At 35.0% G+C, this 25,659-nt stretch overlaps 3 protein-coding genes and 1 non-coding gene across 6 annotated transcripts; 3 read left to right on the top strand and 1 right to left on the bottom strand.

Annotated features, from left to right (window-relative positions):
• Window positions 1-654: 654 nt before the first annotated feature.
• Window positions 655-2,177, top strand: LOC127083533 (stearoyl-[acyl-carrier-protein] 9-desaturase 6, chloroplastic). Its single transcript, XM_051023843.1, has 2 exons — window positions 655-1,308; window positions 1,421-2,177. The coding sequence occupies exons 1-2, from the start codon at window positions 751-753 to the stop codon at window positions 1,991-1,993; spliced, it is 1,131 nt and encodes a 376-aa protein (XP_050879800.1). The 5' UTR covers window positions 655-750; the 3' UTR covers window positions 1,994-2,177.
• A 10,484-nt stretch (window positions 2,178-12,661) lies between these two features.
• LOC127080018 (salutaridine reductase) lies at window positions 12,662-14,125 on the top strand. The gene is made up of 4 exons (XM_051020355.1): window positions 12,662-12,913; window positions 13,016-13,093; window positions 13,162-13,350; window positions 13,748-14,125. Exons 1-4 carry the CDS (start codon window positions 12,662-12,664, stop codon window positions 14,123-14,125), a joined length of 897 nt encoding a protein of 298 aa, XP_050876312.1.
• A 36-nt stretch (window positions 14,126-14,161) lies between these two features.
• Window positions 14,162-24,122, bottom strand: LOC127083532 (uncharacterized). 3 transcript variants are annotated; one of them, XM_051023841.1, is made up of 12 exons: window positions 24,048-24,122; window positions 17,931-18,081; window positions 17,758-17,835; window positions 17,512-17,627; window positions 16,781-16,861; window positions 15,804-15,891; window positions 15,566-15,658; window positions 15,400-15,440; window positions 15,051-15,104; window positions 14,759-14,922; window positions 14,558-14,627; window positions 14,162-14,372 (listed from the first exon to the last, which is right to left on the bottom strand). In XM_051023841.1, exons 1-12 carry the CDS (start codon window positions 24,117-24,119, stop codon window positions 14,247-14,249), a joined length of 1,134 nt encoding a protein of 377 aa, XP_050879798.1. In that variant the 5' UTR covers window positions 24,120-24,122; the 3' UTR covers window positions 14,162-14,246. The 3 variants fall into 3 exon arrangements, with proteins under 3 accessions (XP_050879798.1, XP_050879797.1, XP_050879799.1); XM_051023840.1 differs by lacking the exon at window positions 24,048-24,122 and adding an exon at window positions 18,225-18,475; XM_051023842.1 differs by lacking the exon at window positions 24,048-24,122 and adding an exon at window positions 18,225-18,475 and having other exon boundaries at window positions 16,781-16,834.
• A 506-nt stretch (window positions 24,123-24,628) lies between these two features.
• TRNAA-AGC (transfer RNA alanine (anticodon AGC)) lies at window positions 24,629-24,701 on the top strand. Its single transcript has one exon. It is a non-coding gene; the product is annotated as a tRNA-Ala (tRNA).
• Window positions 24,702-25,659: the final 958 nt, after the last annotated feature.

The following is a 25,659-nucleotide window of genomic DNA, read 5'->3' as shown; positions in this document are numbered from 1 at the left end:
AGGTATAGTAAATATAATAATATTAAATAAATAAAAAATAATTATTTTTATTTATAATAATGATCAAAATTAAAAATATAATTTTGCTTATAATCATGACAAAAGGAATATGTGTTAATATGATAATTTATTATAATATTTGTTTAAAAAAAATCTATTTTCTTTTAATAATTTATTGTATTATTTAATTCTGTATAAACAAAAATTAACTCTAATATTTACTTTAAAACACACCGAATAGTTATGGGATTTGATTGACTCGTACAATGGTAGTTTTCACGTATTTATTGTTAACGTACGAAATGCAGCTATGAGATGAGATTGATTTCAATCCCATTTATAATTTCAACAAACATTTTTAATTTATTTAGAAACTCTTTATATATATCTGTCAGAAATACTGAATTTGCACATGTTAATCCCGTTTAGATTGTACTCTCTCCATAGAGCCAAAAACTCAAGTGATCGAACGGTTGGGCTTCCAGACGATGAAAAAAAAAACTCAAAATCTCATTTATCCACTAAACAATAAAAACAAAAAAACAAAAAAATTATGAGTATCTACCTACTATTGTACTACCATGTAATTAATTCATCTAAAGAAAATGTGCAAATGATGTTATGTTTAGAAAGAAAGATAAACTTCATTACAATTAGATATGAATTGAGGATATATAAACAATGGCTTGGTTGTCTAGTTTGAACAAATGTTGTTTTCTCTAATCAATAACAAAGGAATAATAGCAAACGATGTTGATGGCAATGTGCTCCCAATTAGGAACATCACACTCGTGGACTCCAACACAGTGTCACCTAAATGCCCCCACCAAAACATTCCAAAAAGCCAAAACAACACACTCAATGCCTCCAGAGAAGAAAGAAATTTTCAAGTCATTAGAGAGTTGGGTATCCGAACGTGTATTGCCATTGGCCAAACCTGTGGAGGAATGCTGGCAGCCACATGATTTCTTGCCAAACTCAACATTACCGTCAGACGAGTTCATCGATCAAGTGAATGACTTAAGGGATCGAACTGCTGGGCTTCCGGACGAATATCTGGCAGTTCTTGTGGGTAACATGATCACTGAGGAAGCATTGCCTACCTACCAATCCTATTTGAACAACATGGATGGTGGGGTTGCAGATGAGACCGGTGCAAGCAACAATCCATGGGCTATATGGTCGCGCTCATGGACTGCTGAGGAGAATAGACATGGAGATTTGCTCAAAACTTATCTCTATCTAACTGGTCGAGTTGATATGCAAATGGTCGAAAAGACTATCCAATACTTGATTGGAGCTGGCATGGTGATGTATTTGATTTTTACTTACTCACTAGCAAAATCATTTTAGTTTTTTTTTTTTATATATAACTATTCAATCATATCTTATCATACTAAATTGATCGTTTGTGGTGTAGGATATAGGAACTGAAAACAACCCATATATGGGCTTTGTGTATACATCTTTTCAAGAACGAGCCACTTTTGTGTCGGACGGTTGTTTGGCCCGACTAGCTAGGGAAAGGGGTGATCGAGTTCTTTCATGCATATGTGGTACGATTGCTGCAGATGAGAAGCGTCATGAGATTGCATATGAGAGGATTGTTGAGAAACTTTTAGAAGTGGACCCCACAGAGACGATGATAGCCATATCAAAAATATTGAGTGGACACATAACGATGCCCGGGCACTTGATGCATGATGGACGAGACCCACACCTCTTCAGCCATTTCTCTGCTGTAGCACAACGTATTGGTGTGTACACGGTGAGTGACTACATTAATAATTTGGAATTCTTGATTAGACAATGGAGATTGGAGAAGATAGAAGGTTTAACGAGCGAGGGGAAACATGCACAAGAGGTTGTGTGTGGACATGTAGCTAGGATTAGGAGGCTACAAGAACGTGCTGATGAGCGGGTGCAAAAGATGAGGCCAACCTTTAGTTGGATCTCCAACAAAAAAAAAGTCCTTATGTTTGAAAAAAGCTAGGTGAAAAGGCAATGATTATGTAATTTATAAACTCTTATTATCCTAGTGTTTGGTTATGAAATACTCACTAGGTAATAAATAAATTTATTATAAAAAAATATGAGGACTATTGTTCAACAATATCATCGAGAGATTAAGTACAGTTCATGATAATAAAACAAATAGAATATAGTTTTTAATTATAAAAAATGAGGACAAGTAGTTGATGCTAGTGCAAATAAATATACATAGTAAGAGAGAATACTCATTTTATTCGGTATAACTTGAATTTCAAGTTATTTGTAAATTGAGAAAATTAAAACAAATTTTTGACAAATTGAGAAGAGAGGATGTTATTAAGAGTGAATTGAGATTACATGAGAAGAGAGAGTTATTAATATAGTTGGGAAAATATTATTAGATTAATTTTCCTAAAATAAAAAACCGTTGCTTGTGTTGCTAATCTCACTTGGAGCACTTTGAAACAGTCACTTAAAGCTACTTTACATAAATCATGAATTAATTCTTAATATCCTTCTTAATCCCGACTTTTCAAACTTCTCATTTCCATTAATCTCTTAAGGCTTTCACACCTTCTATGCTTCAAAGGTTTTGTCAAAATGTCGTCAAATACAAATAAGTCTTGTAATACTCAATGTTCAACCTCTCTTTACCAATTTGATCTTTTAGTAAGTGGTGTCTTTTTCAATGTGCTTTCTCCTCGGCTCATGGGATGATTTTCCAAATCAATTATAAATTTATTGCACACAATTTTTCACATTCAACTCTTTAGGTAGCATATCTAACTAAAGTGTTTGACATGCAACATAGGTAGTTTCACTACTATAGATAAGACATTTCACAACAGCTGAAACAGACATATAACCATGATTGATGATTGATGGTGCGTGATAAAGTAGTGTGTGGTAATAAATGGGCTACTTACCGCCACGAGCTATTGATTGTGGTAATAAACTGAAAAATGCACTACATATCACCACTGTTGTAATAAACAATCATGGTGAAAAACTAAAAGGTTATGGATTCAATACCCATCAACCCTATTTTTGGCATTTATTTATCTAGATAGCGGACTACATATAACCACGGTTGTAATAACCAACAATGGTGAAATAATTTGTTTTTTTAATATATTTTTTTTTACAGAATTCATTTTTTTAACATGTATTTTTAAAAATCAAAAATAGACTAGAAACAACAACAGAAACCATTTGTGGACCACACCCATAGCTGAAAACTATTAAGAACAAAAAATTGTATTACATCAAAATGACACAAAACAACTTACAATTTACACATCATTACATCAAATAATATCTACAACATGAGAAATGTATCTTGTTCTTGATGTCTTGACTTTAAACGCCTATAATTTCAAATAATAATATTTGTTAGTATATAACCTTAAAAATTATAACATGCAATAAGTTATGAATAAAGAATAAAAAAAATTTACTCATTAATTTTCTCATATACCTTCTTTCTGATCATTACGAATAACATGTACATCAACTCTATCAACTTCTTCATATGAAATAGACACTCGTGTTGCATTAGAAGGAATCGAAGGAATGTCAAAATTCAAATCATGATTTTCATCACTATGCAGAATATGTTTTCCTTGGAAAATATTTGATCATCTTTTGTCAGAAGGTTCAGTCACATAAAACACTTGTTTTACTTTGGTAGCCTTGATGAATGGTTCGGTCATATAAGTTATCTTGTCAAGGTCAAGCTGTGTGAATCATAACTCATCAGTTTGTACACCAAAGTTAATGTCAACCCACTTGCATTTAAATAAAGCCACTTTGAATAAAACATATGAATCTTACAAATCTCCTTAATGACCCCAAAGTACGTTCTATATGCCAATGTAGAATTCTTATCTTTCGAACTTGAGAAATACATGTATTTGGCATCAAACATAACCCCACTATTTTGATTTATACTACAATCATCTTTTTGATTTTGTATAAAAAGAAGAAAAAAAATAGTAATGTTGTATGCAGTCCAAGTAACTAGATTAAATTTTGGCATGTATGACATCCATTTAATTGTATCGGACGCGCTATCATCATTAGAAATTCTTTCATTAAACCAACTTATCAAATTATTGTTATGCTCTTTCAACAAATACTTGTCACTCATTCGGGGATATTTTTCTTTGATAAGACTCTTGTGAGTAGATAAGTAAGGTTGGACTTTCATCTAATCATCACTATTTATATGTGGTATTCATACCCCCTTCACAATAACATTTTTTCACTTTATTTGTATAACACATTTTCGTGTTATTTAAATAACACATTTTCATATTATTCTAATAACACATTTTTATATTATTTGAATAACATTCATTTATGTCATTTGAAGGATATTTTTTCACATGAGGTATATTGTATATATTTAATTATTAAATATTTTTACATTCTCCCATTTGACTCTTGAAACTTAATAATACATAAATTATAATGCGCATTAATAAACCTTACATGCATTGGTTTCATCATTCAACATAATTAAGAATATAGACCAATAAGAACGTCGCGTTTATATATCATTATTCGACATATTTCCTTTCATGTACTACTATTTTGACCTTTCTCATTAATATGATCAACTAGAACATTTTGTCTCTAGAAACACTTAAAATCTATTTCCAGAACTGTGAAAAATATTGCCTCGGAGAATAAAAGATGTTTTTCAGGCATCTTATATAGATGCCAAGAAATATAGAGGCCAATTTTACACCAAAAACATGTCACTACATGACAAAAAAATAAAATATAGAGGTCAAGAAATGACCTCTAAGACTAAGAGTTAATTAATACAATATTAAATACTCGCACAGAATAAAATTGAAAAACAACAAAGAAGAAACACTCATTAACAAGTCTAAAGGCAACCTAAAAAATCACACACCTCGGAAAAATGGTTGTGACTAGGAAAAATGATTCCTTCTTTTAATATATCTTGGATAATAGTCGTCATAGCTTCCTTTTATGAGTGTGGATAACGGTAAGGTTTGACATTGATAGGAGGTGTATTGGGTAAAAGGGTAATGTGATGGTCGTGAGGCCTGGTTAGGGGAAGTCCAGTTTGAGGGTGAAAGATTGTTGGGTAATTAGTAAACAAAGTATGAATTTCTAGGTGAAGGTTTGGTGGTAGGGGTTCTAATAGGGAATGATTGGATGTAAGGGTGTTTGTTGAATAATCTAATGGATGGAAAATCATGAGATGTAGGGAGGCAACATAATCGGTGTGAAAGAGGTGGTGGAATTGGTGAAAGGTTGTATCAATTGGGTGAGTTGTAAGGTCTCCCTTTAAGGTAATTGAGTTTACTAGGTGGGTAAAAGTGATGGATAAGATGGAGAAATCTGCTTGGATTGGACCCAGAGTTCATAACCAAGTCATGTCGAGGACAACATCGGCGCCTTCTATTGGGAGTAAGTAAAAGGGAAGGTTAAACGGTTTGTTTTGGAGAACAATTTGAATATTATTGCATATTCCTTCACACTATAAATGGGAACCATTTCCCACCATGACCAAAAATTGAGGAATTGGGGATAGTTTGGAGGTTTAGATGATGGGCAATGTGGGGTTGTAGAATATTATGTGTGATGTCTGTATCAACAAGGACCATTACTGATAAGTCGTCAATAAATCCTTTGAACTTGAGTGTTTTTGGAGAAAATTGACAAGTCAATGCTTGGGTTGACAACTGAAAATAAGTATCACTTAAGTCATTCTCATCACTTTCTGGTTTAAAGTTGTCTTTGATATAATAATGTTCTTCCAATACTTCACCATCATCCAAAAGCAAAAGAAATTTATTTGTGGAACATTCGTTTCCAGTAATAAATTTCTCATCACAATTGAAACATAATCCTTGAGCGCGTTGCTCTTGTAGTTGGGCTTGGGATAGCCGTCAGATGGATAATCTTGTTGGAAAGTTGGTGTTTGGCTTTTGGGAAGGTAGTATCCCTTGTGGAGTTGTTGAAAGTTGGGGTTTTAAGGTTTGAGGGGTGGTAGTGAAAGTGGTGTTGGGTTTAGGATAAGGGGTAGGAAAGGGATTTGAGAATTTTGGTTTTGCATCTTTGAGTTTTGACTCAATGAGTTTGGCTAGGCCAATAGCTTGGGAATTTGAAGTTTGTTAAACAAGGTAAGAATACAAGTAATTGAAATTGTAAACTTTGCTTGATATTAAAAACAGAAAAGCGGGCTGCATAAATAGCCTTACATAAACTGAACTTCCTATTTTTCAGCACACTATGCTAAAGAATAGGTCTTAACCTAGATACTCCTTTTGAATAGGAGTTTTATTGACTGACTAAAAACAAATACTAATTCAAAACAAATATTAATATTCCAACAATTCCTCCCCTAAGCTAAACATACATACAACATTTTAGTTTAATCTTCTGCTGCCTGTACTCCCAGGTGCTTTCGAAATTTCTCAAATTGGTCCAACTTCAATGGCTTGGTCATGATATCTGCAAGTTAATCATTTGTTCCACAAAACTTTATATCCACAGCTCCATCCTTAGTTAGATTTCTCAGAAAATGAAACCTCACATCGATGTGTTTACTTCTTCCATGAAAGACGGGATTCTTGGCAAGCTTAATGGTAGAAGAATTATCGCAAAACATTGTAACACAGTCAGATTGAGTGTCTTTAACTTGTTTTAGGATGTGTTGCATCCAAATACATTGGCAAGCACAGGACGCAGCAGCTACGTATTCGGCCTCAGTCGTAGAAAGAGTAACTACTGGTTGCTTCTTGGATGCCCATGCAACAGCTCCACCGCTTAACATGAATACATAGCCTGATGTACTCTTCCTGTCATCTATATCACCGGCATAATCGTTGTCTGTGTAAGCTACTAACTCGTCTTTGCATCCTTTTCCATAGAAGATGCCGAGATCAATTGTTGACTTGATGTACCTTAAAATTCTTTTAGCTGCAAGCATGTGTACTTCCTTTGGATTGGACATGAATCGACTAATAAGACACACAGAATACATTAAGTCGGGCCTAGTTGTTGTCATATACATCAAACACCCCACCATCTGCTTGAAAAGAGTTCCATCAACTTGCTTCCCTTCCTCCCTTTTTGACAACTTAATACTTCCAGGGACTATTGGATTCTTTACTCCATTACAACTTCCCATGCCGAATCTCTCGAGAACTTCTCCCGCATACTTCTTTTGGCTTATGTGTATTCCTCTCGCATTTTGACGCACTTCAACTCCCAGAAAATACTTCATTTCGCCTAAATCAGTCATCTCAAATTCTCTTTTCATAGAAGTTTTGAAACTTTGCATCATGATCAGATCATTACTAGTAAAAATAAGATCATCAACATAAAGACTTACAATCAATATTTTATCTTCCTCTTTTTTTATGAAAAGAGTGTGTTCATAGCAGCTCCCTTCGAAACATTCATTGACAAAGTAACTTTCGATCCTGTTGAACCATGCTCTTGGAGCCTGCTTCAACCCATAAAATGCCCTTTTCAGCTTGTAGACTTTGCTCTCCTCTCCTTTTACTTCGTATCCCTGCGGTTGTGGAACATATACATTCTCGTGCAGCTCTCCGTGCAAAAATGCACTTTTGACATCCAATTGATAGAGTTTCCAGCCATTTCTTGCTGCTAGAGCTATCACCATTCGGATGGTATCCCATCTTGCAACTGGGGCAAAAACCTCGTCGTAGTCTACACCTTTCTTCTGTGTGTAACCCTTGGCCACCAAGCGAGCTTTGCACTTGCTAACTTCACCGTTTTCATCAAGTTTTATTTTGTAGACCCACTTTACACCTATTATTTTTGCTTCTGAAGGAGCTTAAACTAACTCCCAGGTTTGGTTCTTTCTTATTGCTGCTATTTCCTTGTCCATGGCATCTCTCCAATTTTTCTTCTTCACTGCTTCTTCATAATAAATTGGATCATCAGTAGACATAAACATAAGAAAATTTTGTACCTCATCTTCGGACAATTCTCCTCCGCTTGTATAGTCCTCAAGATAGGTTGGAACTCTTCTTACTCTTTTCTCTAAATTTGGTGGAGTTACCGATTCATTTGAAGAAGAATCAGTCGCTTCTAAGTTGTCTTCTTTTGCTTCACTTGTGGTATTTTCATTTTCATGCTCATCTAATTCCTCAAGTGTTTCCTCATCAGCTTCACCCCAATCAAGTACTTCACTTTTCGATTTGGCATCTGTCCTCCCCCAATTCCAGCAGCCATCTTCTTCAAAGATTACATCCCGACTGATTGTTACCTTCATTGTTAAAGGGTTTATCATTTTATACCCTTTTGACTTCTCGCTATATCCAATGAAAACCTGCTTTTGGCTTCTAGCATCAAGTTTGAGTCTTCTAGCATCTGGTACGTGAACATTTCCTACGCATCCGAACACTTTAAAGTGTTCGACACTAGGCTTGAAACCACTCCAACACTCTTCTGGCGTTTTGTTTTTTACAACATATGTGGGACTTCTGTTGAGCATATGACAGGCCCATTTTGCGGCTTCCGGCCAAAACGTTCTGGGCAGCTTCTTCTCTGGTAATATGCAGCGTACCATATTCATAATTGTGCGATTCTTGCGCTCTGCGACTCTGTTTTGTTGCGGCGTATAAGCTGTTGTCAGTTGTCGCTTGATTCCTTGAGCTTTACAGAAGTTTGAAAATTCATTTGAGTTGAATTCTCCTCCTCTATCTGTTCTTAAACAACACAGTGCCAAACTAGTCTCCTTCTCTGCCATAGTTTTAAATTCTTTGAAAGTAGTAAAGGCTTCACTTTTCTCATTTAAAAAGTAAACCCAAAGTTTACGACTGAAATCATCAATGAATGTCAGTATGTACCTTTTGTTTCCATGTGATTCAGGAGAAATTGGACCACATATATCTGAGTGAATAAGCTGCAGTTGTTGTTTGGCCCTCCAGATGCTTTTCTTAGGGATAGCTTTTCGATGTTGTTTTCCCACCATGCAACTTGTACAAATTTTTTATGAAGCATTTAATTTTGGAATTCCTCGAACCAAGTTCTTGTTATGCAGCAGCGCAAGATTCTTATAGCTCAAGTGACCAAACCTTTTATGCCATATTTCACCGAGATCATCAATGTTTGCATTGAAACATGTAGGCACTGATATAAGAATGTTTGTTGTCACAAGAAACATTCTGTTGGTGGTCATCAAGCTTTCCATTATGCATCCCCTGCTCGGATGATACAACTTGCAAACTCCATGCTTAATTACAATTGTGATGTCTCGATCTTGGAGCTGCCCAATACTCAGTAAGTTATTGCGTAGTTCAGGAATAAAAAATACATCACTTACAATGTGATTACTTCCGCCGATCTCCAATCTGATGTTTCCCTTTCCCATTACTTCTAGCTTTGAGTTATTTCCAAGCTTGACTGAGTGCCTGAAGCTTTCATCTAGCTGGATGAACCATTCCTTGTTTCCGGACATATGATTTGAGCATCCGGAATCAAGAAACCATACTCCTTCTTTCTTGTTTTGATGAGAATCTACTTGTGCCATCAGCAACATCTCTTCCTCTTCATTAAACTCGGCATAGTTCACTTTTTTCTCCCAGGTTGGGCATTCATACTGATAGTGTCCCAAATTATGACACCTGTAGCATTCCACCGCAGCCCTATTCGTAAACTGTCGGCCTCTACCTCTTCCTCGGCCTCTCATCATGCCTCTGCCTCTGCCTCTTTCATAACGCTCCTCGTGTGTCACCTTCAGTGCCTGCTCCTCCTCATTTGATCCCTTCATTCTTTGCTCATGGATAAGAAGACTGCTTTGGAGTTCATCAACGGTTAGAGTTTCCACATTGTTAGACTCCTCAATGGAGCACACAACATAGTTGAATTTTGGCACAAGAGACCTCAGAATTTTTGCAGTAATGTCGGCTTCTTTCACAATCTCTCCGCAGGCTTTCATCCGTTTTGCTATGGAGAGAGCTCGTCCAAAGTATGCATTGACAGATTCTCCCTCTTTCATTTTCAGTATTTCGAACTCAGTCCTCAAAGTTTGAAGTTGAGCTCTCTTCACTCTAGTTGACCCTTTGAACTTTTGCTTCATTGAGTCCCATATCTGCTTTGAGGTGTCATCATTTAGTATTGTCTCCATGATTTCTCTATCAATGGCTTGATAAAGATAATTCTTCACCTTTCTGTCCTTCAACTGCTGCTCTGCAATTGTTTTTGTCTCCTCATCAGTTGGCTCCCGGTTTTGTGGACCACCAACCACTCCATCCTCGACCAAGTTCCATATTTCTTTCGATCGGAGGAAGTTCTCCATCAGCTTCGCCCAATGCTCATAGAAACCATCAAATTTGGGAATTGCTGGTTGCACAAATCTGCTGCTACTGGTATTTTCTGTCATTCTCACGGATTTTCCTCAACCTCTCTTTCTCTGGTCAGGCCTCTTGACGAGGCTCTGATACCAAATGTTAAACAAGGTAAGAATACAAGTAATTGAAATTGTAAACTTTGCTTGATATTAAAAACAGAAAAGCGGACTGCATAAATAGCCTTACATAAAATGAACTTCCTATTTTTCAGCACATTATGCTAAAGAATAGGTCTTAACCTAGATACTCCTTTTGAATAGGAGTTTTATTGACTGACTAAAAACAAATACTAATTCAAAACAAATATTAATATTCCAACAAAGTTGGTCTATGAATTGCCATTTCATTGTGAATGTCACATGATAAACCAGAAATGAAACAATCTAAAATATCAACAACCTGATTACCCAATTTCTCAAATTGAGTTTGGTATTCCACAACAGAACCTTCTTGTTTTAATTTGAATAACTCTGCTTGATAATTATCATAAGTCGAAGGACCAAAACGTAATTATAAAGCTTTAGTGAAAGAAATCCAATATGTCAATAAAAGATTCGGGTGCATCCATTTAAACCAACCTAATGCATCATCTTTCATGTAAAAAAGAGATCAAGGATAATCTATTTTCGAGTGGTAATTGATAAAAATTAAAAAATTGATCAACTTGAAATAATCATTCTAAAGGGTTTGAACCATCAAACATTGGAAGTTCCAACTTGGGTGTTAGAAACGGGGGTAGTTAAGGGATTTGCTGCATTTGTGGAAGGGGAAATTGTTGGAACATATGGATATTATGGTTCTATGTGGTTGTGAAGGCAGTAGGGTTATGGAGGTAGGGTGGGTCGTTAACAGTTTGTTGAGAGAAAAATCTGGATATGTGTGTTGTTGTATTCCTAATGGGAGCAGTAGCGATAGGTGGTGGAGGATTGTGAGAAAGGATAGCTGAGTGTGTATAGGGGTATTGGCATGGGTAAAAATAGAGGAACCATGATAGGAGTTGGAATGAGTTAAAATGGAATTAACACGGGTTGCTGCCATAGGGATTGAGGGAGAAACATGAGTAATACCTGATGAACTTGCAGTTGTATGAGCAATAGTGTGTTTTTTATGCTCCTTTTAAGCTACGAGTTTGGTGAGCATAGCCATGATAGATTCATATCTAGATTTATAAATTTGATTTTCATTTTCGATTCTTGTTTGAATCTGCCCTAGATCTGCATTTGTTTTATCAAATCTCTCGTCCATTTGTTATTGAGTTAGGTTGATAGCATTATCAGGATGGATATTGACAATTTGCACAACTTCTTCTACAATTTCTCTAGAAGAAGGATTGTTGGGTTTGGAGGGGGCCATGAATTCAAGTAATGAAAACATCAATTGTTAGGCCACACAAAGGCTACAATTTAGATCTAAGTTGCATAAGAAGAAATAATTTTTCAGATTTTTCCTAGATCTATCAACAAGGGTTTTACTATATATATTGCTAGGGTTTTCTACTAATGACAATGGGCCATGGGCCACTTTTGGAAACAACACAAACAAGGTCAAAATATAATACTAATTGCACCCCTAGATAATAATAAAATCATTTAATAAAACTGATATATTTTTTCTCTAATGGACCTTTTAAATTCTTATCACATTGCATATAGATTTGTATCCTCTGTAGTGGTTGGACCGTTAAGCTCGCATCTTGGCCGTTTAAAATACTCTTCATCGCATGTGGTAACATAATCAAGTGGTTGATATTAGTGTAGATTAGACAGCATGACACAAACGGGAGCAGAGGATCCATGCATACTGATCATGATCATGTCCAGCACCTAAGCCAACATGTTGGACAAAATCACAAAGTTGACAATGCTTCTTATTTGATACACAAAATAATAGGTTTACCTAATAGAGGATCTTGAAGAATAATGCCTTAGAATAATTAAACTAAATGATAAACAAACATGTTATTAACTTATTGCCTGTGTCCCTTAGTTTGTACCAATTGTCACCTTTCCTGCAATGCAACAATTTTTTACATATATAGATGCATCCACCTTCCGATATGTGATTCATTCAACTTATGATAATTCTTAACTGAATTCAACATTTAAAATTCTGCAGGTTATAATTAGCTAGAAACATCACTCCTGTATGGAATCAGATGGAAGATATGTAGCACAAAGGTGAGCAACCATATAGTCTTGAAGATTTTCCTGAAGGCACTTAAAATACAAACTTTAACATTTCATGAGTAAACAAAATGGTAGAAATGAATGCATGACTGTACAAGGTTGTGGCTGACACATGATATGTATAGATATGCAGTAGTTACAGGTGCAAACAAAGGCATTGGATTGGAGATAGTGAAGCAACTGGCGTCTTTAGGCGTCGCAGTTGTCTTAACAGCAAGAAATGAGATAAGGGGAAGGGATGCGATATCAAAGCTCCATCAGATAGGTTTGTCAAATGTGGTATTTCATCAGCTGGATGTTTTGGATGCTCTCAGTATTGAGTCATTGACCAAGTTCATCCAGCAACAATTTGGCCGACTTGACATCTTGGTTAGTGTCTGTCTATCTACACGTTAGATCTTTAAAGTCAAAATAAGATCGAACAAATAATATGCTATAAACAGAAGTAAACTGATAGTTGGTTTTATGAAGATTAATAATGCAGGAGCATCATGTGTTCAAGTAGATAAGGAGTGTCTAAAGGCCTTGAATGTGGATCCTGCAACTTGGGTAAGCTCAAATTACTGTTAAATTACCAGAGTTTATGAAATGGCACCTTTTATGACCTATGGATGCAGTTGTCAGGCGAAGTTGACAATACCTTGTTTCAAGGTGTTATTGCACAAACTTACGAGAAGGCGGAAGAATGTTTAAATACCAATTATTATGGTGTCAAAAGAGTAACTAAGGCTCTCCTTCCCCTGCTACAACTATCATCTGCAAAGGCAAGGATAGTGAATCTCTCTTCTCTCAGGGGTGAGTTAAAGGTATAAAACTGAGATCCAGCTGCAAAAGAAACATCACCCTCAATCTAAATGTTGATTGTAGATATCTTTTACAAATAATATGCTCAGTATGTTGTGTATTAGTGTGAACAGAAATAACCCCTGGTTTGCTTAAACTTACATGCATACACTCGATCAATCTTGTTGTCTTGTTTCTTTCTCATATTCATTTTTAAGATCATACCATAAGGTTGTTTTCCTGTCAAGGTTGGATTCGAGCCTAGAACATATGGTTAAGTTAGAAGACCTGGACATCTCATTCAAGTACTTTTGGATATACTATTATGCATTTTATTATAGAATATACCGTTAGTTGTATAAAGTACGTGTCTTATCATTATATACCTCCACCGAAGAAAAGACTCATGATTGTGTGCAGAGGATCCCAAATGGGAGGCTAAGAAATGAACTTGGGGCTGTAGAGGAACTATCTGAAGAGAAAATAGACACCATAGTGAAGAAATTTCTGTATGATTTTAAAGGAAATGCTCTTGAAGCTAATGGGTGGGGTATGATGCTTCCAGCATACAGCATCTCCAAGGCCAGTCTCAATGCCTATACAAGAGTTCTTGCAAGGAACAATCCTCACATGCTCATTAACTGTGTTCATCCTGGCTTTGTAAGCACTGATCTCAACTGGCACAAAGGCACAATGACAGTAGATGATGGTGCTAGAGGACCAATCATGCTCGCCCTTTTATCAGATGAAGGTCCTACAGGTTGCTATTTTGATTGCACTGAATTAGCAGAATTTTAAAGGTTGATGTTGCATTATAATTAATGAGACAAGTCATAATAAACCATATCCTTATGTTATTCAAACATATTTATCGTCATTGATATATGTTCTCAGAATTCATAGAACAGTAACTTTTTCCTCAAGGAAATAAATCCTGAATATCCACGATATCAGCAAGGACACCAGCTGCAGTCGTGTCGTTTCCAGCTCCAGCACCTTGAATAACCAGAGGTTGGTCACTATAGCATCGAGTGTATACTTCCAACTGTCATTTACATTAACATACAAAATGGTCAAGCATTTGAAGTTAGTGCTTCGGAAAGCTGAATTTGTACTACGCGGCAAAGCAAAGAAATGAAAGCATATTGTGCCAGATCAAGCCTCTAAAGTGGAAAAAATCTTTATTAAAAATACTGAACACCAAAAAGCAAGAAAATAAAATAAGCTTACCACATTATCACTTCCTCTTAATCTTCCTAAAGCAGAATTCTTTGGAAGCTCTTGAACACCAACTTTACACCTACAAAGAGAAGAAAAGTTATAATCAATATAATCGGTGTCAATGTACTTACAATTTAAAGATTTAAACATTGATCATCACCAATGCAAAGATTGAATTGACCATGAAATATGAAGGAAGGAAAAAGATACCTTGGGCCCTCAATGACACATACATATCGCAAAACATTTCCATTTGAAGCTGCCTTTTCAACCCTCTCTTGAATATCGTTGTCCAGCAACAAGAGTCCACGACCCAAAAAGTCATCAACAGTCATTACATCAGGCCCCATTTCTTTGGGATACAAGCTCTCAACCTGTGAAATATATATATAATCATTAAAATAAGGGGAGAAAACTAATTAAATATAAGAAAGGGGAGAAAACTAATTAAATATAAGAAAGGTGAGACAGGGAAGTAAAATGTGAAAAATGCCATACAAACCTGAATGCTATCCATATTAATCCGACGTCCAAGTATTCTAGCAAGAATCAAAGCCTGTTTCAAATATCAGCCCAAAAAGCAGAATGCTTGTATTAGGATTTAAAACCATTTTAAATTACTATTCATAATAATACATTCGTCTTCATCCAAAAGTAGTGCAGAAAGTCCCATGATAAGAAATGTTCAACTAAAAAGTTGATAAACTCCAATATCACAGCTTGGAAAATGAAACTGAAGCCCCATTAGCCAAACACAGCACAAGAATTTTGCTAAAATATGATACAGATTTGTGAGTTTTGGATAAAGCAGGAACAACTGCAAAAGTAAATTTCCCAGAAGAAAAACAAACCTTTCTAGCAACATCCATTCCACCAAGGTCATCACGTGGATCTGCAACATGACAGTACACATAAATAATCCACACGTTTAAAGGTAATTTATCAAAAACTAATTGTGTAGCAATAACCAAATGTAGCCCACTGAATAATACACTTTCAAAAGTAGCTGTCAATAACCTGGTTCAGTGTACCCCAGACTTTTAGCAGCTCTAACAACTTGGCTTAGCGGTTTTCCATCTTCAACCTCACTCATTACATATCCCAATGTTCCTAGTAAGAGTATGCAGCATAAATTCCAATATCAACAAAACAGTACCTTACATTTATGTGGAAGACTGCCAAATATGAATATGTGATCAAGCACAAAAAATAATGTCTAAGGGATGTAATCATACAATGATGAAAGATATCATACCACTCAAACTTCCAACAATCCGATGAACTGGATCGCCAGATGAGATAATGCGATTCAGGGATGCTATCACAGGAAGACCAGCACCAACCTTTAAAAACATCACAATCAAATTCAGACCAGTCATAGTTCCTCAATCCATGATTTTTCAATATTCCCATGAAGTCATAAATTTCCGCTAGTATAGTTTCCCATTAAAATTACAATTCCATTAATTGACAACCTAAAAAATATACATGGCCCGTTTAAAGGACATTTCTCATTTTGCTATCAAGACAAGTTCAAGAAATTGATCAAAACAATGGATGGGAGAAACAGGTGGCAGAATCAAAACAAGTATAATGACTTTGTACATGTATAATATAACATAAATTTACATTTAAAGAAGCATACATTTTTGTTCCATAAGAACATGCTAAAAGTAAAATGATTTGTAAAAATTTTAAAAGAAATAAATAAGATAATATCATTGTTACATTTCTAATTAAATTAAAGTTTATATTTCAGGTCCTTTTTCTTCTGATTTGGATTTTGGATTTCCCATATTTCTATATAAGAAAATGATTGAGTAAAACACAGTCCTTCATGATCTTTCCCTCCTTATTTCAAGAAGATGAGATTATACCAAGATCTTCAATAGGAGAGTTCAGATGAGTTCATTTAACTATTATTCTTAAATAATTTGATTATTGTTCATAAATCATAACATTCAGAATTTTAGCAAAGCAACTGCTTGCAAATTATAGATCCACCATACAACATATCCAGAAATTGTGCAGGCCTCTAATTTGGTTACTTGAAATTAGAGTGAAGACATAAATATAACCAATGGAATAAATTCTAGAAACAAATTTGCAGTTTATATTCCTCTTTATTGAAAATCTATACTTTCACAACTATTTTTTTATATAGTCCCATCTCGTTGCAATAAATGTACATAAATCAGTAATCCAGTAGAAGTATGAATTAACATCACTTACAGTTGACTCATGTCGGATTCGACGTGGATATTTCATAAGGTTTTCATAATCCTCCTGTTCCATGTAAGGGTTATTATTTAGCTGAGGCAACCACATCAATAGAACAAAGAAACAAAGTAAAGCAGGAGAAATCAACCTTATCTTTTACTTGAAAGAATAATTATAATGAAACTTTCTTCTAGGGAAAACTCTAATATACCCGGTGTTGTCGATGGCGGTCCATGGCGGAGAGCCAAAATCCCACCATACCGGCCGCTTTCCAGCGCCGTTATAGCGGAAAAACCCGCAATATCGGACGATATTTACTATTGCAGCGAGCCCAAAAATCGCCATGTATATCCGTCATTGCAGCCATGGTGCCGCTAGATAACACTATAAATTAAAACTCCATACAATATAAAGTTTAACGTCATTGCTGAAGCTTCAAAAACACAATATCATAATGACAAATTCTGTTAATAGTTTAACGGAAAATCAAAATTCCATACAATATAAATTTTCGGGATCATGTTGCATGATTTTTATTTTTTAAGACCAAAACGATCAATACCATAAATTAGAGGGGGTAAATTAGGTTTTCATTTCCTCCTAGAATGTGTCAACAAGTGCCACTGGTTACAACTTACAAGAGGGTAAAGTAAAATAAGACTTTACTACTTAACAATAATTATGTATTTCCATTACCATCCCCCATTTCAACAATTATTATCAAACATTTGTGATGATCTTACCATTGTAGAAGTAAGAGGCTTTTTATTTGCCATAACAACACAACAACCCATATCAACCACTTGTTTTAGCACTGAAACAGTGCCGGAGCTAGCAGTGCAATCTACAAAGGCCAAACCTACAACGAAAAATTCAGATATAAAGCTGTTTAAGTGATTGCATAGACAAAACTTTACTCTCATTCAGGATTTACTTTCAAATCAGTCACATCAGGCAGGTAAAGAGTCACACAACGAAATTGAACACACCTGATTTTTTACCAAGTTGAGATGCAATCTCTACAATCTTTCCCTGCGATTCCGGATGTGCAAATACATGACAGTGTCCTTTCAATTAGTTACAGTCAAAGAGTAAGCATAAGAAATCACAAACATCCATATCACTACCAAGACAAGCTAGACACACTAGCATAGATATCTACCACTGTCAGCAAGTTTTGATATAGATTCTCCAGCATGCTTGAGCCTGCAAAGTTCTAACAAAAAGTTATCATCCAACCCCTTGTTCAACAAATCATCAACAACCATCAGAGATTTACTATCACCAACACCCACAACTCTCAACAAGAGTCCCTGCCAATCAGAATTCAAAACATCAATCAACAAAACCACATTTTTCATCATGTCAGAAAAGGATCATACTTTACTGTGATCAATAGCTACCTGAGAATCGAATCGAATCGATAAATAGGATGGTAAAGGGGTGTTAGAAATACCTGTAAAGAGTGAAGAGAACGGCAAGAGACAATGTGTTGGAGAAGGTGAGAACCAACTCCACCACAACCCATTAGAATCAAAGGAATAGTCTTCATTTTCTGAGTGAGATTTCACTTAGAAATTGAAATTTAGGGTTTTTCTAATGGAGGAAGTTGTTGATGGCAATGTAAGCAGAAATGAGAAATTTGATCCAATTTCCTATAGCCGAAGGTTTTTTTATTGACAGTGGCAAAACCAGAATAGTGGATAGTGAATAATAATATGTTAAACTTTTTGCACAAAATCATACTACAAATTAAGAAAATGGATAATAAAATTAAATTTGTTGATAAGTATTATTTTTATTTATTAAAAATAAATAAGAGATATTTAGTTTAGTTTATCTTTTTTATGATAGAGATTAATTATTATACACTGTCAGTATAAAATATTTTACACAATCGATTCATCACTATCACCCGTTTGCATTACTTTATAGATTTTTAAAATAAAAAACAAATTTGTTTCAACATCCAACGGCTATGATTAACTGACAGTGTAAGTGTATTTCAATTAAATCCTTTATGATAAGAGATAGTTATGTTTTTTTTATTTAATCTGATAATAGTTATTTTTATTAATAAAAGTAATATAAACTAAAATAAAGAGGATTTAATCAATCATTCATTTTCTTACCGATCACTCCACGTTATTTCATAATTTCAAAAGTGTGTTTCTGATTAAAATTGAAATCAAATTTGTATATAAAATTTTTGAAAAGCAATTGAAAATTTTTGATACAATCAAAAATTTTGATAATATATTCAGAATTTTTGGTATTACCTAATGCTGGAATTTTCTAAATTTTTTGGCACGCTTGTAAATTTATAGATATTTTGAAAAATGCTATGTGATACTGAAATTTTTAACTAATGTGAAATTTTCGGTAGTTCAATTTTATTAGATTTTCAATGGTTTGAATTTTGCGAACAGTTTTGGACGGTTGTGATTGCACCGACCGTTTTGTGTGGTTTAGAATAAATTCAAAGTTGTATAAATACTGGCCACCTGTTGTTCAAAAAACATCTCAAAATACTTCATCCTCAATTTTTGATTAAGGCATAAATGGACTTCAATGAAGTTGCATGTCCTGTAGAGTTTCGGCTTCAGAGTTGCACCACATTTCTCGCCGCCTTGACATCAAAGTTGAATGAGTTGTTGTCTGATACTGATAACAGAAAGGTGAAAAATATCAATTTTCGTGAAGATTGGATTGATATTTGATGGAAGGGTGAAATACAATCTTATTAAGTTGAAGATCGATGAATATTTGAAGGTTATGCGGAGATCATTTCGACGTAGGCTAACTAACGGGTCGATCGAGCTAGATACGAAGGTTTCAAGATTTATCGACGACATAATTAAGATGTTGAAAGGTTCATAATCATCTTGTAGTGTTTAGGTTTTCTTATTTATTATTGTTTTCTTAATTTATGTAATTGTTTGTCTAAGTTATGTAATTGTTTGTCAAATGTTAAGTTATGTTCATCATGCATCAATGGAAGTTCCAAAACATTATCTAATAAAAAGTATTGTGCAGATGTCTGAGTAATATTACACATAATATACAAATAATACATAAAAATAATAATAATAATATTAAAATAGGTCATTTACTAGCTATGTGTGTTGCCCACGATGATCCAATAAAAACCTCATCGTCTGGGTTTACCAAACCCATGAGGTTATCCATAATAATTGCAATCATCTATATGCGGTGTTGGTTATTGGCATCAGTTGAAGGTGACGGCGGCGGCACATCATCGGCAGGTACCCCAACATCAGAAGGCTCAGCATCATCTGTATGCTCAACGGGTGGGATGATGCGAGGGTGTGATACGGTGAGGTACCACCCAAGGTAACCATCCGCACACTATGAGTCGTGTTGAACCCTCGTTGTGCTATATATAATGGCACGAGCAAAGTTGATGATGTTACTCTAAAACCACCTATCAATGCTCGCAGCTGGAACATCCGGAACTGGTCGTGAGATGCCCTGGACATAACCATATTATCGCAGATACCTCTCAGGCAAGTTTCTAGCGACTAAGGTCTCCTACCGAATATAACCAGAAAATAAAGAAGACTCGTCAAACTCATGGTGGAATATGTGAGATGTGTATGGTGTCCAAATGACATCATTTACAGTCAGGCATCAAGCCTCCTCATGTACTCCGCAACACCATCGGGATGTGCTTGCATGGCCTTCCATCTCCTCGCACATGGGGCGCCCACAGGGGATGCTACATCCTTTTGTCATAGATGGTGGGGAAATGCTTGTATATCCAGCATTAAGAAATTGTATTCATAACAATTAAATAATAACTAAACTACAACGAATAATTTCACATACACCTGAGAAAGACTCAAATAACCAGCAAGTTGTCTGGTCTCAAGGCAGTCGCAATTGAAAGTGTTGTATATAGGATGGTCAATGCAGCGCGTGTAACACCCCAAATTTGGTTAATTAATTTAATTTAATTATTTAGAATTTTATTTGATTAATTGATGTTTTAAATTATTTGTTGTATGGTGGTGGGGGTAAGTGTCCTTGAAGTAGAGGTATATATAGAGAGTAAGAGTTTAGTATAGTTGTTTAGAATTAATTAGAATTTTATTAATTATTATAATAAATAGTATTTTATTTGAATTAATTAAATAAAATAGTAAAATGATATAATTGTGCCAATGTGGAGAATTTGGAGAAATGGAGGGGAGCAATGAGTTAGGGAGTTGGGGCAATAGTGTGAATTAAGAAAATTGAGGGTTAATAAGGTAATTGGAAAGAAGTGTGTAAAAAACCCTAAGTTATATTTGAAGGAAGAGAGTTTGGAGAGTTTTATATAAAAATAAATTTTATGGTGAAAAGAGGTAAATGCTAGGGCTAAAGGAAGACTCCATTGAAGAACTTTTGCTGAAAAATCAAGATAAGGGGGAGAAAGGGCTATCAATCTAGGTGTATTGCATGAAGGATAAAGATGAGAGGTCCTTACTCTCTTTAGGGCAATTGGAATGTGATTGGTTCTGACTTTTTATGAAGTTTTGATGTTGTTAGTGTTGGTGTAAGCCCTAGAGGCCAATACTTTTGGTACTTGTATCGAATTATTTAAAGGCATTTTCTTTATTATGGTTGATTAATAAAGTCCCTGGAATAGATAGTCCGTTTAATGTATTAAGTGTGACTTAATCATGAGAACACATTAAACATAAGGACACTATTCTTAAAGTATCCGTAGTCGAGCTTTAGTGTGAAGTGGGATAACATTAAAGCATTAAGACTATTATATTTGTAGACTGATGATCACATCTCATGGATCATGGATAAAGAGTTATCAAGTCTTAAACATAGGTATGAATATTAGGAGTACTATTTATACTAGATTGACCCGCTATGAGAATACTATATAGAAAGTTATGCAAAGTGTCATAAGTTATTCCCATGGTGATAATAGTGTATACCACTCTTCGACCTGAAACCACTATGGATCCTAGATGTAGAGTCGAGTGCTTTGTTGCTGATCTAACGTTATCCGTAACTGGATAACCATAAAGACAGTTGATGGGTACTCCACGAAGCATGCTGAGGGACATGAGTGTCCTAGATGGAATTTGCCAATCCTGCGTAACAGGATAAGTGTCTATGGGCCCAATATTGAACTGGACAAGGATGACACGGTCTATACCTTGTGTTCAATATAGACATAAGGGCAAAGGGGTAATTATACACATAATTATTATCACAGGAGGTTTTGTCAGATCACATGACATTTTCGTGACTTGGGTAGCAGTGATGTGTTGCTAGATACCACTCACTGTTTATTATGTTAAATGCGTGATTTAATATAATTGCCAACGTCGCGAAAACCTATAGGGTCACACACAAAGGACGGATTGATGAGAGATAGAACAATTAAGGAATATCGTAAGGTACGGTGTACTTAAGCAGAATACGAAATATGGTAAGGTACCAAATACTTAAGTGATTTTGGAATATTATGAGATATGGGCCAAAATGCACTTAAGTGGGCTTTTTGGCTTGAAGCCCACACAAGTGGTTCTACAAATAGAACCCCTTGGGTAGAAGCATTGTAACTCAACTGAGACAGAAAACACAACTGAAGAGTTGGAATTTCGTATCTCTCTCTCACTCAAAGCCTTCATTCATAACAGCTAGCACTGCGATTGAAGGAATCCGTTCGTGTGGACTGAGTAGAGACGTTGTCATCGTTCAACGTTCGTGATCGCCCCGTGGATCTGTATCAAAGGTTTTGATCATTATCAGAAATCTGCATCAAAGGTTTGAATCGCCACAAGAGGTAACGATTCTATCACTAATCATGCCCATTCGTAAGGATCACTAAATGGAGAAATTTTAAATTCCGTTGCGCCTTGGATGGCAATTCTCCTACAGTTAGTTGTTATAATGATGTATTTTGTGTGCCTATATGTGTACTATTTTCTGTTTTGAGATATGGATGTTTTCCACCATGTTTGAGGGTTTGGAAGGTTTGGGGGTAAACATGAATTGAGTGAATTGCATGTTAGTCATAGATAAATGATGTATTGTTGACTTAGATGTTAACAGATGATAAAAATACATATATTTTCATGTACAATGATGTATGGTATGTTTTAGGACTGTTATGGGTAAAACCTTGGGGTTTGGGGTCTGATGAACGGCTGAAAAACAAGAGCGATCGCACAAAATTGTGAGCAATTTGGGGTTTTATGGGCATTGTTACGGGTCGTAACAGCTGCTAGGGCGGCCGTAGCAGGCCTCTGGTTTTTGTACCAGAGGCGCGCCCAAATGGGGGTTTTGGCCTGGGGAGTGCTACGGGTCGTAGCCGCTGTTACGGGCGGCCATAACAGCTTCCTGGATTTTGTACCAAGAGAGACATTTTCGAGCGTAACTTGAGTTTCGTGACTCCAAATGAGACGTTGTTTGAAGCATTAGAAAGCTAACGCACAAAGCTATCTTATGGTATTTTTTTAGTGAAAATTTTGAGTTGTAGTCATTTACCTACTGTAGGGATTTTTTTGATGACTTGTATGATCGATTAGCGGATCGTTATATTTACACGATGATATGTTGTTATTTTGGTAAAGTAACATGAAATAATGCTTATGAAGTTAACATTGTTGAATTCTTGTTGTTTGTTATTGTTTATTGATGTTGTAACATTGATTAATTATTGCACATGATGAGTGATGTTGGATATAAATGATGAGATGTGCTTGGTGATCCTTTTGGTGAACCTTTTGGTGAAAATGCATGTTGTTGAGAGTCATGCATCATGGTTTGCATACATTGGTCTAGCTTTAGTGTGCTCTGGTACGATGGTATGGATTGTGAGCGAGTAGCTAGTTCTAGTGAGGAATTAGTGAAGTGTTACCTATGGTGATGGTAACAAACTTTGATGTGCTATACTCCTATGGTGGGGATCGAAAGCGAGTAACTGGTTTCAAGTGGGAATCAATGAAGCATTATCTACGGTGATGGTGTCAATTTGGTGTACTTTGTGTACTATGGTGGGGATCGAGATCGAGATAAACCTGAGTGTTCATGAATGGTACCGCGTGCATAATGAGTCAGTTGTGGAGTACATTACATACATGTTTGCACATGTAGTTGATCTTTAATGATGTTGTGGATGGTAGAGAATATCTACATGTTATTATGATTGGGTGTAAAAATATGTTAGAAAATATCATACTTTACTGTGATCAATATCTACATGAGAAACGAATATACAAATAGGAAGGTAAATAAGTGTTAGAAATACCTGTAAAGAGTGAAGAGAACAACACAAGACAATGTGTTGAATATGGTGAGAACCAACTCCACCACAACCCATTAGAATCAAAGAAATATTCTTCAAGACATATGAGACTGCCCATGTGAGAAGGGAGCAGAACATTAGAACATAAGTCATATCAAAACTGGCAAGCACAAAAATGGGAGGTATCAACGATCTTTTCATTCAAGAAACACTTGAGAGACTCAATCTCTTCACAACAATCATTATGGGCTCCTTGACACCAGGAAAAACAAGACCATAATGGATCGCCGTGATCATTACATACATTGAGAATATAACTTTACATATGTGATTGTATGTCACTCATCTTTGGGTATGACTCATGCGCGTTCAAACAATATTTGCATTTATTAGAGAAATTATAATATAAGTATAATATATAGCTTTCTTCAAATATGGATGTTGCACAAGGTGTCCTTTAAAACGTAATAAGAGAGTGGTATATCATTTGAAGGTAGCATATTTTATGTCATAATCACCTATCTTAGTTAACTTCTCAATTTTTTTAAGCTGGCCTTATTAATATTTACATTCACTTTATATATGGGGATGTAGCTCAGATGGTAGAGCGCTCGCTTAGCATGCGAGAGGTACGGGGATCGATACCCCGCATCTCCAATTTATGTGTGTTTTTTATTTTATTTTTGAAGCATTGATGTATTTTTCCATAAACAATAATCAATCAATTTTTTTTATTACATCTTTCCATAAAACATATTTAAAAAATGAACAAAATTTTAAAATTTTAAAATTTCTTAATAACCGTAAAATATTATATTAACATTTAATTTAGTTTCTCTCTTATTTTTTCCAAAAACAACAACCAATCAATTTTTTTTACATCTTTCCATAAAACATATTTAAAAAAAGACACAAAATTATAAATTTTCTTAATAAATGTGAAATATAAGATTTTTACTAATAACTTGTTACGGAGTAGTATTCATGTATGAAGATTGACTTATATTTATGACAAGGGTCCTCATAAAAGCAATTCAATTTTCTGCATAGATATAACTGCCATAGAAATTTTTCTTTAACAACATTAAGTTAAAGATTGTTAATCAATGTAACAACTACATTGCTATCATCCATTGTTATCACAAATAAAATTTAAACTTTGACGTTTTTAAAAGACTAGACTTAAGTCTTACAAAGCATATCTCGACTATGTGCATTCTTACACCTATTTTGTATACTCTATATTTATTTATTAGGATTAAATCTTTTAGTCTTAATTCTAATTTTAGCTAAAAAGAAATTATATATTTCTAGTGTTAATTTTTTCTCAACTTGAAATCAAATCCAAAATGACACACAATATATTAACATTGACATATCATCTACGATCTCCCAATTTAATAGTACTACAAATTGCACAATTTAGGAATTTGATCCAATACCTGAAACTCTCATATTTCACCATTATATATGCTATTAGTTCATTCTTTGCATAAAGACACCTACTACAAAAGAGAAGAAACTTAACTTTTGATAAGAAGATAACAATCTTGGTAAGAGAAAAAAAAGATTTCCATAAAAATCAAATAAGAAAAGGGACTTTTTATTTATACTG

Source organism: Lathyrus oleraceus, chromosome 5, assembly GCF_024323335.1.
Source record: "Lathyrus oleraceus cultivar Zhongwan6 chromosome 5, CAAS_Psat_ZW6_1.0, whole genome shotgun sequence".
Lineage (NCBI taxonomy): Eukaryota > Viridiplantae > Streptophyta > Magnoliopsida > Fabales > Fabaceae > Lathyrus > Lathyrus oleraceus.
Note: the sequence above shows the minus strand (reverse complement) of the source record. Positions and strands in the feature narration are given on the sequence as shown.

Excerpts from the sequence above, each read along its gene's own strand:
- LOC127083533 (XM_051023843.1), top strand. The coding sequence starts at position 751 with ATGTTGATGGCAATGTGCTCCCAATTAGGAACATCACACTCGTGGACT. Across the intron at positions 1,309-1,420 it reads ACTTGATTGGAGCTGGCATG|GATATAGGAACTGAAAACAA; the intron begins GTGATGTATTTG and ends TTTGTGGTGTAG.
- LOC127080018 (XM_051020355.1), top strand. The coding sequence starts at position 12,662 with ATGTATAGATATGCAGTAGTTACAGGTGCAAACAAAGGCATTGGATTG. Across the intron at positions 12,914-13,015 it reads TTGGCCGACTTGACATCTTG|ATTAATAATGCAGGAGCATC; the intron begins GTTAGTGTCTGT and ends GGTTTTATGAAG. Across the intron at positions 13,351-13,747 it reads CTCTCAGGGGTGAGTTAAAG|AGGATCCCAAATGGGAGGCT; the intron begins GTATAAAACTGA and ends GATTGTGTGCAG.
- LOC127083532 (XM_051023840.1), bottom strand. The coding sequence starts at position 18,320 with ATGAAGACTATTCCTTTGATTCTAATGGGTTGTGGTGGAGTTGGTTCT. Across the intron at positions 18,082-18,224 it reads GTTCTCTTCACTCTTTACAG|GGACTCTTGTTGAGAGTTGT; the intron begins GTATTTCTAACA and ends TCTGATTGGCAG. Across the intron at positions 14,628-14,758 it reads TGTGTCATTGAGGGCCCAAG|GTGTAAAGTTGGTGTTCAAG; the intron begins GTATCTTTTTCC and ends TTCTCTTTGTAG.